The sequence below is a fragment of the Acomys russatus genome, chromosome 23, assembly GCF_903995435.1.
Source record: "Acomys russatus chromosome 23, mAcoRus1.1, whole genome shotgun sequence".
Classification (NCBI taxonomy): domain Eukaryota; kingdom Metazoa; phylum Chordata; class Mammalia; order Rodentia; family Muridae; genus Acomys; species Acomys russatus.
In genome coordinates, this window is record NC_067159.1 from 4,659,618 (window position 1) to 4,672,131 (window position 12,514).

Consider the following 12,514-nt stretch of genomic DNA (forward strand, 5'->3'; position numbering starts at 1 on the left):
ATTAACATGTAAAACTACTTCTTCAAAATCTCAATTTTTCAAGTAGGCAATGTTTGTCTAAAAGAACTGGGCAGCTTGTCCTAGTCAGTTCTTGCCCACAAGTAAAACGACAATTCAGTGCTAGCTCTTCTTGGTGTGGATTAAGAGACCCGTAGGTTCCTATGGGCACTGAGAACCGTAATTTCAAATCTGAAAGAGTATGTGTTTGTGGTGTGGGTAAGACAACATTTTCCTTATTTCTTTTAAAAACAAAGGTCACAGCGGGGGAATGGTGAGGTGTTCCTTCCATGGACTTCAGTGACCCTCTTCCCACTTGTTTGAGCACCATACATCTAACTTCTGCTTTCTCAACTAGAAAATGTTGATCACGTCTTCACTCAGCACCACACAGCAACAGAGTTACTGTGACTCCAGGGACGCCCCATTAAGTGGCTCTGAGGAAAATCTGGAAGGGGCATTCAACAGGCTGTAAAATCCTCAAAAGGGCAGCTGGTTAAAAGGGAGAAAGCTAAGTTGTTAACATTTTCCATTCTAATTTAAGAACTGGGAAGTTACAGCAATGCATTACTCCATGTGACACTTCAAGGTTGGCTGTGACATTACTTCAAGCTATGTGTCCTATGGACTGGGCTCCACTCCCTACCATTGGCTTTGGACATGAGGAAGACATGCTGTGGGTGGAAGGAGAAAATCCTGTACAGGAAGGACAAAGGACCAAACAGATATGTAAGAAGACTTCATTGAAAAGCACATGCTGGTCCTCACACTAAGGGAACAAGAGATCCCTGTGACCTTTTAGAGTGGAAACTGTTCCTTCCTCTTCTTCAGTTAATTCATCACTTGCAGGAGGAGATGTGATTGGGGAAGGTAGACAACAGCTGCATACTTACCAATTATTACAATAAAGACGATGATCACACACCACACAACTCACAGGCACGGTTACAAAAGCACTGTCCTCCCTCCCTCCCTCCCTCCCTCCCTCTCTCAACTCCCCCATCTCTCTCTCTCTCTTTGTGTGTGTGTCTCTCTCTCTCTCTCTCTCAGACACACACACATTCTGCAGTGAGATTTAAGTAAGGATTTTCCTCCCCAGTAGACAGCCACTTACAGACTGCGCTGGCACCAGCACGACCCCGCTCTGTGCCCTTCCCACTAGCACGGGGTGGGGAGGGGCGGGGCGGGCGGCAGGCTTCTAAGGCTTCCGCTTTCCACCAACACCTCTGCTTCTGCAGCCAGAAAGCTCGGGAGGCCCCTTCCAGACTTCTGAAATCCCAGCTGAAGTGCCCAAAAGGGACCTGGAAGCCTAAGATCACCACTCACCTTAGGCAGGTCAGAGGATGGCGCTTTTAACTCTGTCCCATGTCAGTCTGGTGCTGCCACCCGCCAGCTACATGTCCTTGAACAGTCAGCCAGTCTCACTTCCCTGCCTCGTCATAACCATTAGCTTACCTACGGCATTCTGATAGTTTGGTTAGTTGAATCTGAAAACAAAGTACCTAACAAACCAAACCAAACAACCTATGCATTGTTTCCAGAACTGAGAACAAAAGCTTTTGACCAGCAAGAGAAGCTACAACCATGGCAAAGTAACTGCTCCAAATGTCGCTCAATTCACAGCTGGCCAAGAGGGTTATGGAGACAGCACCTTCAAACTCAATTTGGCAAACTCTGTCTTGGCAGGGAAGTCAGAGGCAGGCTGATCCGGCTGGTTACTACAGTAGGCTCTGCCTTACTTCAGCCGACTGTTAGTACAAAGTGGGGGGGGGGGGGGGGGGCACGGGGGGGAGTATCCCTTGAGGTTCCATGTTGTCATATCAAAACCTCAAAGTCAGCTCTGCCTGTTAAAGGTCCTCTGCACAGCGCTGTACAAATGTCACTGTGACGACCCAGTCGCTGCACACATTAGTGCAATTCCTTGCTTCCTATAGAGCCAGCTTTCGGAGATACTGTAAAGAAAGTATCAATCTGGCCTAGCTTGCCACATTTCCAATTGGTCCTAAAGCCTAAAAGCTTCAGTTTAGGTACATCTTTTCTGGCTGAGGATCTGAGGGCTGGGTGGTAGTGGTGGTGGGCAAATGGAGGGCAGCGGAGAGACAGTCATGGTCCTTTCGTTGTTCTCCAGCCCACAGTGACCCTTCTGGAACAGCAACTCTCTGCAGAGGAGGTAACCAACCGTGGGGGCACCCAAACCCCCCTACCGGGCCTCAGACTCCTCCTCTCACGTCCGAAGGCACACATGTTGGGAAATGTGCTCCTGCAAGGCTACTAACCCAGTTCAGTATCTACTAAACGTGGGCTGGAGCCCATCAGCCACAGGGATGAGCTCATGCACGGCCCCAGCCACTAGGTGCCCTCACCCCACGGGAACATCATCTAATCTTCCTCCCTAGTGGATTCTTAAACAACTCTACAGATCCACCCTTCCTGCCACACAATGTATCCATGACTATTTGGGGAAAAAAAAAAAGTATAAAGTATGTGAAGAATCACTGTATTTTAGATTTGCTTCCTCTTAAAATGTATTTCATTCTCCCACATACTAAAAGCACCAGCCTGAAATAATCAAAACTTTCTGCTTACCCTTTAACAGCCTCCACCTGCCCTCCCCACCCCCCATCACTCCGGTTTGAGAGAGAATAGAATACTGTAGTAACTGGTACAAGCACCACGAGGGGGGAGGGGGGGTTCGTGAGCTTCCAGGAAGTCCTGATCACTCTCTAATAGGTGGCTTGGAGCCCAGGAAACCAACTGACTGCTGGGTTGAAGAAGGCAAAGGCGCCGAAGGCTTACAGAAACACAACCTGGTGCCATGGAAGCGTGCAAGGACGCAAACAGAGAGGCTGAGCGCCCTGAGTGCCCCAAGGCTCCAAATAACATCAGGATAACAGAGCGGAAAGACAAACACCAGGGCCCGCGGATGACAAAAAACGTTTACAGTGATTACTAGTCCCCAAAATAATGAAGGCTTCAAAGACAAAGCCAGAGCAACCATCAATCAACTTTTCAAACCACCAACAGAGAATATGAGATGGCTATTACCAAACAAGGTTTGAATAAAACCCGGTAAGAGACAATGCCCAGATATATTTCATTGCAATGCCACAAAGCAACTAAAGAGTGAGGTTTATTGGACTGAGGGGGAAAAAATCCCTTTGGCTCAGGACCCAAAGGAAACCAAATCTGGATGAAAATGCGTGTGTACATGTGTGTGGTGGTGGAGATTCTGCTTTTCTCATTGACAGAATCTGTTACCCCAAACATCAAACAAATTCATGTTAAGAATATCTTATGAATTCCTGACACCAGATTCAGCACAAGTAATGAGGTGAGTCATATGCAGAGAACAGTCACTCTGGCTCCAGCCAAGGAACACACTTCCCCTCACACTCTCAATTCAAGGCAAGGCGAGAGAGTTCAGGCCTGGTTTGATTAGTGTGTGTTGTTCCCCCCCCCATCCCCCTCCCCTCATTCCCCCCAGCCAATATGAAGGAGTTTTAAAGGTGTTGCATTGCGACTGTCCCTTTACTTCACATTAGCATCCACTAGACACATCCTCAGAGTAATCTAGAATTAGACAGGGCTGGCAGGAATGGAGAAACAGTCTGCCCAGCGCTTTGTTATCCAAACCCAGCCACCCTGATTACTGTGAGCCCATCTGATCTGACACTCGGATTTCTTCTTCAGGCCTGCTGGCTGGCAGGGGGCCCTGGGCGCTGATGTTCTAGCTGAGCAACGGCTAGCTCTCCCTGTGAGACTTTCAAAAAGTTAAAAATGACCGCTGTCAAAATCTTCACTTGAAAAGTGAAAGTCTAAGGTGCTACTGACCGGATTTGCTTGTTGGGCAAAGATCAGAAGTGCTCCCCGTTATACCAATGAAGAGCAGTTAACAGCATTTCTCATTCTGTTCCCTCTTCAATGCTTCTCAGAGCAAAGGAAAACTGTCCCATAGCTTTGAAAGAACCAGGGACTGAAGAACAGCAGTTTACGGAGGTCTGTTCGGTTGCTAGTCCTAATGACCTCCTAAGCCCTGGCAGCTGCACACACTGCCATGGCACTTACTCCACAAACAGTACATAGGCGACTCTATTTGATCCCCAGGGCGAGGACTCTACATCTGGCCAGGCCAGAAACCAGAGGTTTGGAGTTTGCTTTAAAAAACAAAACAAAACAAAACAAAAAAACCCAACCTGCTTGTCCTCAAGTAAAGCAAAATTTTGACTTAGTTCTTCATACAAACTCCTTCAGGGCTGTGTAGCTAGTTAATGCCTCCCTCTCACTGAGCTATCCTAAAAGAACAGTCTGACCAGAAGAGAAAGTCACTGCTCTGTGCACTTGTTGCTAAGTAATCCTCAGGCGTTCTGTTTCAAAGAGCTCAGAGATGAAGCAACGTGCATGCCAAGTCCCTGCTTTAACCCTGGACCTACTCTTTATTCTTACATGGGATTTTAAGGTTTTGCCCTCATCTGAAAAAGCGCTCTACAGGATCTTTATGAAGCTTTTTGGGATGGGGTGGGGGCTGAGTTCTATTCTTGCATTTCTAACAGCTGCCTCCCCTTCCACCCAAAGGTGAGTCACCATTGTTACAAACTTGCCAGCTGAGAACGCTACAAATTAACAGACAGCAAGCAGCAGCCAAGAGCTGCCTTTTAACAGGGGTGGAGAACCTTCCAGGCAGGGAACTGTTACACTGTATAACTACAAGCCAAAAGGTGGAAACAACCTCACAGCCTCCTCTCTCTGTTCCCCAGGGCTTCCCACGACGAGCCCCACTGTGTGAGTGGTGCAAACTCCTTCCTTGCTCGTGGCCAGGCTGTGCCACTTTCCACGTGAGGACTCTGCCTTACAGTGTTTTGAGTCTAAAGTACCAGCTTTATAGCAGCCAGTGGGTATTTAGTCACACTTTTGAGTTTAGCTCCAAAAGGGCAGCTGATAACGTTACCGTACAACTAGGATTTCTGCTGACAGGCGTTACCCCTTGTGTCACCTTCACCCTAACCTCTTTCCCTGCCTGGTCTCTAAATCACTACTCATACGCTAGGGTTTCTTTTCTAGGTATCTAAGTTAATATTAAACGAAATCCAGAACTGCAGTGAAAGAAAGGCTAGGAAGACCCTCCCTTCTCCCATCTTTTATAGACTTTAAAACAACGTCTCCTGCATTTCTAAACAATTATGATATGTACCTTGGTAAGCTAGGCAGTTGTGGGTGGTAGGCCTCATTGAGAATTTAAGGCGAGTCACTGGCAGGAACACTCAATAAGAAAAAAGGGACAAAATCCTATTTTATCCAGGAATGATTCAGCAAGCTGGTCCTTCATTTTTCCTACCAAATGTTCAGAACCTAGCCCGTGAAAGCTAGGAAGAATTACCTGAAAATATTACCCACCCCTAGACCCTAGTTGGCACTTAAGAAAACCGGGTGGTGGTGGGGATCAGAATGACCTTAAAAATTAGCTGCCGGTTAAGCTTCCTGGTTAACCAATTATCAACAGGACTTTAGTCATCGCTCCACCCACATTTTAATCCCCATGTGGAAAAATCCCAACGTTTCATTATGAAATATTCCTCTGACCAGTTCAGCCATCACAAGTCACTGGGGGGGGGGGACATGTGCATATATATATGAATGCATGCGTGCACCCTAACATCCAATGCATCAGAATATTCTAAATACTACATACTCTGGCCATTTGTTAGGGTCCATAAAACACTTAGGTTGAACTTCCACTAAATTCTCAGTTGAACAGTTATTGGGCCACTTCAGTGCATATGTGAGGCTCACCCAGGCCTCTGAGCACAACTCTGACTTAAACACCTACCTGGTTTACTTATTACTGCAAAGCCCCCAATTTCTTCTGGAGGGTAACTTTAGAGTTCTGTACACAAAATGATGCCCAACGACAGAGGTACGTGTAAGCTTGAGAGCAACAGGCTGTTGAGCACCTGTTGTCACTAGCCACCATTTGACCTGGAACACATCAGTTCACCTTCCTGGCCTTCCCTCTGTCTTTACACTCCCTAAAAGCCACTCAAGGTGTCCACTTGACAAAGATACTTTTTGAGGGGAAAGGAGAGAAAAGAGGGGGCTTTAATGAATAAATGGTTTAAAGGAACAGATGGCAGGATACTTTCCATCGTGGGAAGTGGAGGCCAGGCAGGCAACAGGCTCTTTGCTATGATGCTGCAAAACCTGAGCAGCCGACACTGGGCACTCCCAGGGTCCCTATTCTCTCTCTATCTAGCCCAAGTCTTATAATGATCTCCTTCAAAATCTATTTAGTCTCAAAAGAATGTGCTTCCCGCTGGCCCCATGTTAGTATACACCCAGGACCTGCAGAGTGTCTCTAGCCCGTCTGTTTGCTCAGCCCTGAAGAAGATGGAGTGGACTCTCCCACCTGTATTCTCATGTCTGGTGCTTTTTCAACCTAGGAACTGATATGTTCAGGGTTATTTCGGGTAAATTTTTATCCGCTGGATTTGAGCGGTTTTGAGGTCAGGAACTAATTCTTCTGAGGTGGATAGGAGTAATCAAGGTGGGAACTCAGCACTGTTTGTACCCGGATTCCTCATTCCCTTCTGGACCCGCTCCTGGGTGGTGAGACAACAGAGCAGGAAACCCGCATGGCTTTTCTAACACTATCAACCGTCCAGGCTCCAGTCCTTTGTCGGATTGACTGTACCCAGCGGCCCTGGAGGGTCAGCCTGGCCCCCTTCAAGAATCGTCCCGACATAAATCCACACACCCCTCCCCACCGTTAAGACAACACCACCAGTTACCAAAGGCGCATCCTGTTATGGAAAGTGGCACATTTTAAAGCTCTCAAAAGTATACCTTAAAGGCTATCTTTGGGCTGTGAAGTCACACCCTTTCTGGCACCAGCTTTGCTAGGCTGGCTCTGCCGTAAGGGGAAGCCAGTTTTTTTCCTTTGGGGGAGGGCGGTCGCCTCTGCGGGGAGCTGGCCGAGCCCCAGCGCCTCCAGGAGAAGGGAGGCTCGACCCGGAGGCTGCCCTCGCCGGCGCCGGGCCGCGGCGAGAAGAGCCACCGCGAGGGGGCCCTGGCGGAGCTCCCCGGGGGAAGGGGAGGAGCGCTCCTTCCCCTGGGCATGGAGGGAGGAGGGAGAAAGGAAGCGCAAGGCGCGCGGTGAGGGCGACCGGAGGGCGCGGGCAGGGCAGGCGCCCAGCTCGGGGATGCCGCCCCGGGTGCTCCTCCTCCCGGCCTGCCGCCTACGGTCAGCGCCCGCCCCTCGCCCGCTCCTCCATTGCAAAGAGCCAAGTATCCAAGCCGTTTCCTCCCGCGTCCCGGGCTCGCTAGACACTCACCCCCTTCCCCATGGTGGCGGCGCTGCGGGCCCCGCGCCGGGACCTGTGGCTGAAGACTAGAAAGAGAAGAGAGCAGCTCCCGGCCGGGAGAGCGGGGCCGGGGGAGCCGAGAGGCGGGAACTAGGGCTTCCGCGGGAGGAAAGAGGTAGGACGGCCGGCGCCCGGGACCGAGGCCGCCGCTGCTGCCGCCGCTGTTGCCGCCGCCGCTGCCACGTGTCCGCCTCCTCCCGCCGAGGCTCCGCGCCCCAGACCCAGCCGCAGCTCGAGCCCGCGCCTCCTCCTCACTTCCTAAAATATGCAACCTGCGTGTGGCTCCGCCCACGCGTGGACGTCACCGTTACCGGAGCAACCTGACACCGGCTCCAGCTGGCTCCGCCCCCGTCTCCTAACTCCTCCCCGCCCGGCCCGGACCGCGCTAGCGCCTGCCAGCCCCGGGCTCCCAGCCGGAGAGCGCCGGGTCCCAGGACGCGCGTGTCCGGGTCTCGCGAGGGCTGCGGAGCGCGCCCTAATGCAGGACACCGGGGACCTGAGTGAGCAGCCTACGGAGTAGGGCGCGGAAAGTCCGCTTTAAGTGCGGCGCATTCGGGGCTTAGCTCACTTGCTCAGTTTTTCTAGAGCGTCAGGGATCTCGTGGGGCCTGGCTTGGACCGCAGCTGCGTGACTCCGAGGGACTCCTCTCTGCGGAATCCGAGCCGGCGCCTGTCTGCGGATCACTCCCCAGGCTCTTGATGCCTTCTCTTTTACTCCTTTCATCTTGGATCTTCTCACCCCTTTTCACTCCTCCGCTAGAGAAATGCTTTAGAACACAGACGCGCGCGCGCGCCCTAAACCCTTCTTTTCCTTCAAGACCACCCCCCCCCACAAAAAAAAAAAAAAAAACCCAGTAAGGAAATTTATTCAAAGCACCATATGAGTGAAACCTGCTTGTCAAAAGAGGAGGGGATGCTAATCTGATAGTCGAAGAGATTCTCCTTTTTAGGGTAGAGAAACCCGAAACCCAAAAGAACATCCATCTTTAGTAAAAGAGGTGACTCAAGAAGGAGATGTTTTAAACTGTCTGTACTTCTGCACCTCCCTACAGCACAGCCCCACCTCCGCCATGGCAGCCTTGGCTACCGGGAGGGGCTCAGCAGCCTCACTCCTATCCCTTCGCACCCCACTCTTGGCCTGGTAGAGTTGGAGGGCGGGGCTTCTCGCTATCATTTCGGCGGCTTCGCAGGGGCTGCAAAGGCAGAAATTCAACATTAAAAAAAGTGTCATTGTTATTGTTGTTATTATTACTATTATTATTATCATCTACCATCGTCATCGTCATCATCATCCATGTCAGGAAAGCAAGCGCTCTGGGAAAGCGCAGGATTCAGAGGAGAAACTCGCTTTCCATCTTTGGAAAACTCTTAGGAGAGGCAAGGAAAAACGTTAACCCCTTAGATCTATACCTATCAACTTCAAGTGTCAATTCTTCGTCGGATGTGGGGCTTGAAAAAAAAAAGTGAGGGAAGGTGTAGGGGAAGGAGAAAGACCCAAACTACTAGCCGCCGCAGTGTTAGCAGTCAGTCATTCCACAGACCAATTCTAAGCACTTCTTAGAAACAACTGCTGTATGTAGCACACCGCTCTTATCTCCTCCGGTGATCTACAGGCTTGATAACACCAGTTCAGGCCTCAGAGAGCAAAGGAACTGTGAGCAGAATGTAACACCAGGATTCTGGGGGAAAGACCTCAAAATCCAGAGCCGTGCTCACAGCCCTGCTAATGGCATGTTTGTTAGCTAGAAGGAAGGACGGCTGCGTTTCTGAGCGCCTGGCCTGATTACTGCTACTGAGCAGGAGGCTTTGCTTACTGAAGGTCTTAGTTTAAGATTAATTCATTACCCATATAGGCCCTGATCTAAATGGGGAAAAAAGCACAATAACTAAAATGTAGAAAGCACCAGCCTGGGCCGTGGTCTCCTTTCTCATATCATTCATCAAAATGAGCTTCCAGAGCCGGGCCTGGTGACCCTCGCCTTTAATCCCAGCCAGGAGGCAGAGGCAGGCAGATCGCTGTGAGTTCGAGGCCAGCCTGGTCTCCAAAGAGAGTCCAGAACAGCCAAGGCTACACAGAGAAATTCTGTCTTGAAAAAAAAAAAAAATACAAAACCCCAAAACAAACTAACAAAAAGAGCCTCCAGAGCTGTTTACGCTGCAGCTATGGAGTGCTGATGTCCTTTCAGCAGACATCCCCTCCCCCCCAACCCCCCTCGTCCCAGTCCCCTCCCGGTTTCTAGTTACATTCAAGGGTGGATAAAGTAACTACAGACCTCTAATTATACCCTGTATTTTGTTCCTGGCTTCATACAATAGTTTTTACCTGCCCCACGCTTCTTACTCGGCTCCAACTGTAGGCAGTGGGAAACTGTGGGTGGAGGGGGTGGTTGTGTGTGGCTTGGCTGAAGGAGTTTGGCTTTGAATTTGGAAACTTAAACCATCACTGAACTTCATCCTTTGGTGTCTGAACACAGAACCAACTTCCCATGGAAGAAGCAATGGGAAAACTCCCTGCCTGGTTGAAATCAGAGCTGTGAATGTGTGTACAGAATTAATAGTGAAGGCTGCGGCGGTGGTGGCTGCTGAGGCAGCAGTACTGGCTGCAGTGGTGGCAGGGGTGGCGGCTGGGGTGGTGGCAGCAGTGCTTGCTCTCGCACTTAGTCCCAGCACTTGGGAGGCAGAGGCAGGTGGATCTCTATGAGTTCGAGGCCAGCCTGCTCTACAGAGCAAGTTCCAGCATATCTAGAGCTACACAGTGAAACCCTGTGTCGAAACGAGAAAAACAAAACAAACAAAAAACAGAACCAAGTAAGAAAAAGCCATGGCTAAGATGGAAGTGTGACTGTCTCAGGTGTAAGAGACACACCTCCCAAGGTGGTGACTGGATGTCGTTTCTTGAAAGGGATCTCCCCCAGCCCCCATTCTTAGGAGAGATTTCTGAATGAAATTTTAGAAATCAAAGATGCACATGTTCTTCCATTTATGATGAGGAAGCCGCAGTTCAGGGAGTAATGGACAGTGGACCCCCAAACACTGGGTAATTGGGTACCTTTTCTAGCTCCCAGAATGATGGGACAAAGAGCCAGCCACCTAATCCTTCTCCTGCCTGCTTCATAACGCATCAACTCTTTTTTTTTTTTAAAGAGATAATACTATATTGCTCTCAATGGTAAATCAAAATAGGCTTTACAGATAAAGTTAACTTAATGGAAAATAGGAATATATGCACCAAATCCACAAAATACATCTCATTAAATCTAGAGACTCCACTCCATGCATACAGTCACTGTGTCTTCTCCATCCCCCTTACTGGGATCATTCACACGGCTAATTCTACCTCCTTCAGTGGGCACACACTAACTTAGGTCATAAGAAAGTGCTTTTGGACAGGGCAATCCTCTGTGGGAGGTTCTGGCCTGGGCTGGGGGGGGCGGTCCCAGTCTACATCAGAGGGAGGGAGGACAGCCCCACCCCCAGCCTCTGATCTGCAACTTTTGGCACAATGGGCTTTGGTGCGTAGCAACACCCTTGAGCATGTCTAGTGTAAAGCACCACACTGCGTGTAACCCATCAATTCTTTAAAGCTGCTAGCTTGGAGCAAAGCTGAAGGGATGGACTCCGACTCAGCATTTTCAGACCTCAGGGCTGCCAAGTTTGGACGCCTCCAAGAGGAGGCTCTGATCACAGCTAAGGACCCAATCATTGTGAAGAAAGTCAGCAGATGTATGAAAAATATGATGCAAGTCAGTGTTCTGAGCCAAGAACATTAGCACTTAGACTGAGCACTTGCAGAATTGAATAAACACAACGTTGCAATTAAGGACTTTAGAAGATGGCTTGGAGCCCGCAGCTAATTAGCATTTTCTATAGGAAGCAAATATTTGGAGCATCAATGAGCTAGGAATTTGGGATGATGAGATTTTCCTTGGCCTTGCTTGCCCTAGCGTTAGCATGTAAACAATTGTAAGTATCCCTCTTTATACTTTAGCCGTTCCCAGGCTCCCCCAGAGAGCCCCTCTTCTTCCTCCAAGCCAACTGTGTTTATCATCTGAAAAGTTCTTCCTGGCTTGTTTCTACTCCTCCATGGGAAATCCATTTCCTTTCTCCTGTTTGACAGCAGATAGATTGTTGCCTGCTTGCTTTTTTAATTAAAAAAAAAAAAACACTCCCACATTTTTATTTAGGGTCAGGGGCATGCCACAGCATACAGAAGGACAGCTTGCAGAAGTTGGTTCTCTCTTTCTACCTTGTGGGGCCCCCGGAGGATCGAACGTAAGTTGTTAAATTTGGCAGCAAGCACCTTTACCCACTGAGCCATTTTACCACCCCATTACTGCCTATTTTAAAAGCTCCATGCTCATAGCTCATAGCTGGCCATCCCAATTGGCAGAGAAATAACTCCAGCTCCTGTAAGCTTTCCTCCCAAATCCCAGTTCCTACTCAGCTCGTAATTCCTCTTGAAGGCTCCTTGGTGCAGCTTCACGTATTAATGGCTGGAGAAGACTTCAAGTTGTAGCCCTGGGAATGCCGAAGGGTCAGCTTTTAACTGGTGACCGTCATAGACTGTTACCAACCGCAGCAGAGTCTAAGTCCTAGGTCTTTTACTTACCATCTCTCTAATGAAATTGTCACTTAACTAATTTGCTCTTATTAAGAGCAGCGTTTGAAAATAAAGCAGTAAAGATCTTTTAGCTGTTTCATGTGTGTTCCTGGTTTGCTTTGGTTCCTGGATTTGCAAATCAAGATTCTGTCTTGTAGTCTAGTGAGAATTTTAGTTTCTTAAGAACACACACACACACACACACACACACACACACACACACAGAGAGAGAGAGAGAGAGAGAGAGAGAGAGAGAGAGAGAGAGAGAGAGAGAAATATTATGTGAATATGTTTTTGTGTTAATCCCAGGTGTGGGCTATAGGGCTGTTTCTGACCATCCATAGCAGCTGATTATGATTTGCCTTAGGGAGGGGCGTCATTTTGCCAGTAGCAGATAGTTTCTGTCATTGTGTGACATTTGGAATTCAGGGAACTTTTCAGAGGGTATAAAATGTTAGCGGATTGTTGGTTGCTGTTTGTTGGTTGTGGTTTCTTAAGGAGTCCTGTGCAAAGAAGAAAGAAGAAATTAGAGATCCTGATGGCAAAGATTAAACTTGCCCCAA

At 49.1% G+C, this 12,514-nt stretch overlaps 1 protein-coding gene across 1 annotated transcript in view; it reads right to left on the reverse strand.

Annotated features, from left to right (window-relative positions):
- Nucleotides 1-7,535, reverse strand: part of Atp1a1 (ATPase Na+/K+ transporting subunit alpha 1) — a 30,277-nt gene extending 22,742 nt beyond the window's left edge. Inside the window, exon 1 of the mRNA XM_051165457.1 lies at nt 7,323-7,535. Within this exon, the coding sequence (XP_051021414.1) occupies nt 7,323-7,334 (12 nt within the window). The 5' untranslated portion in view covers nt 7,335-7,535. The remainder of the gene's footprint in view (nt 1-7,322) is intronic.
- Nucleotides 7,536-12,514: the final 4,979 nt, after the last annotated feature.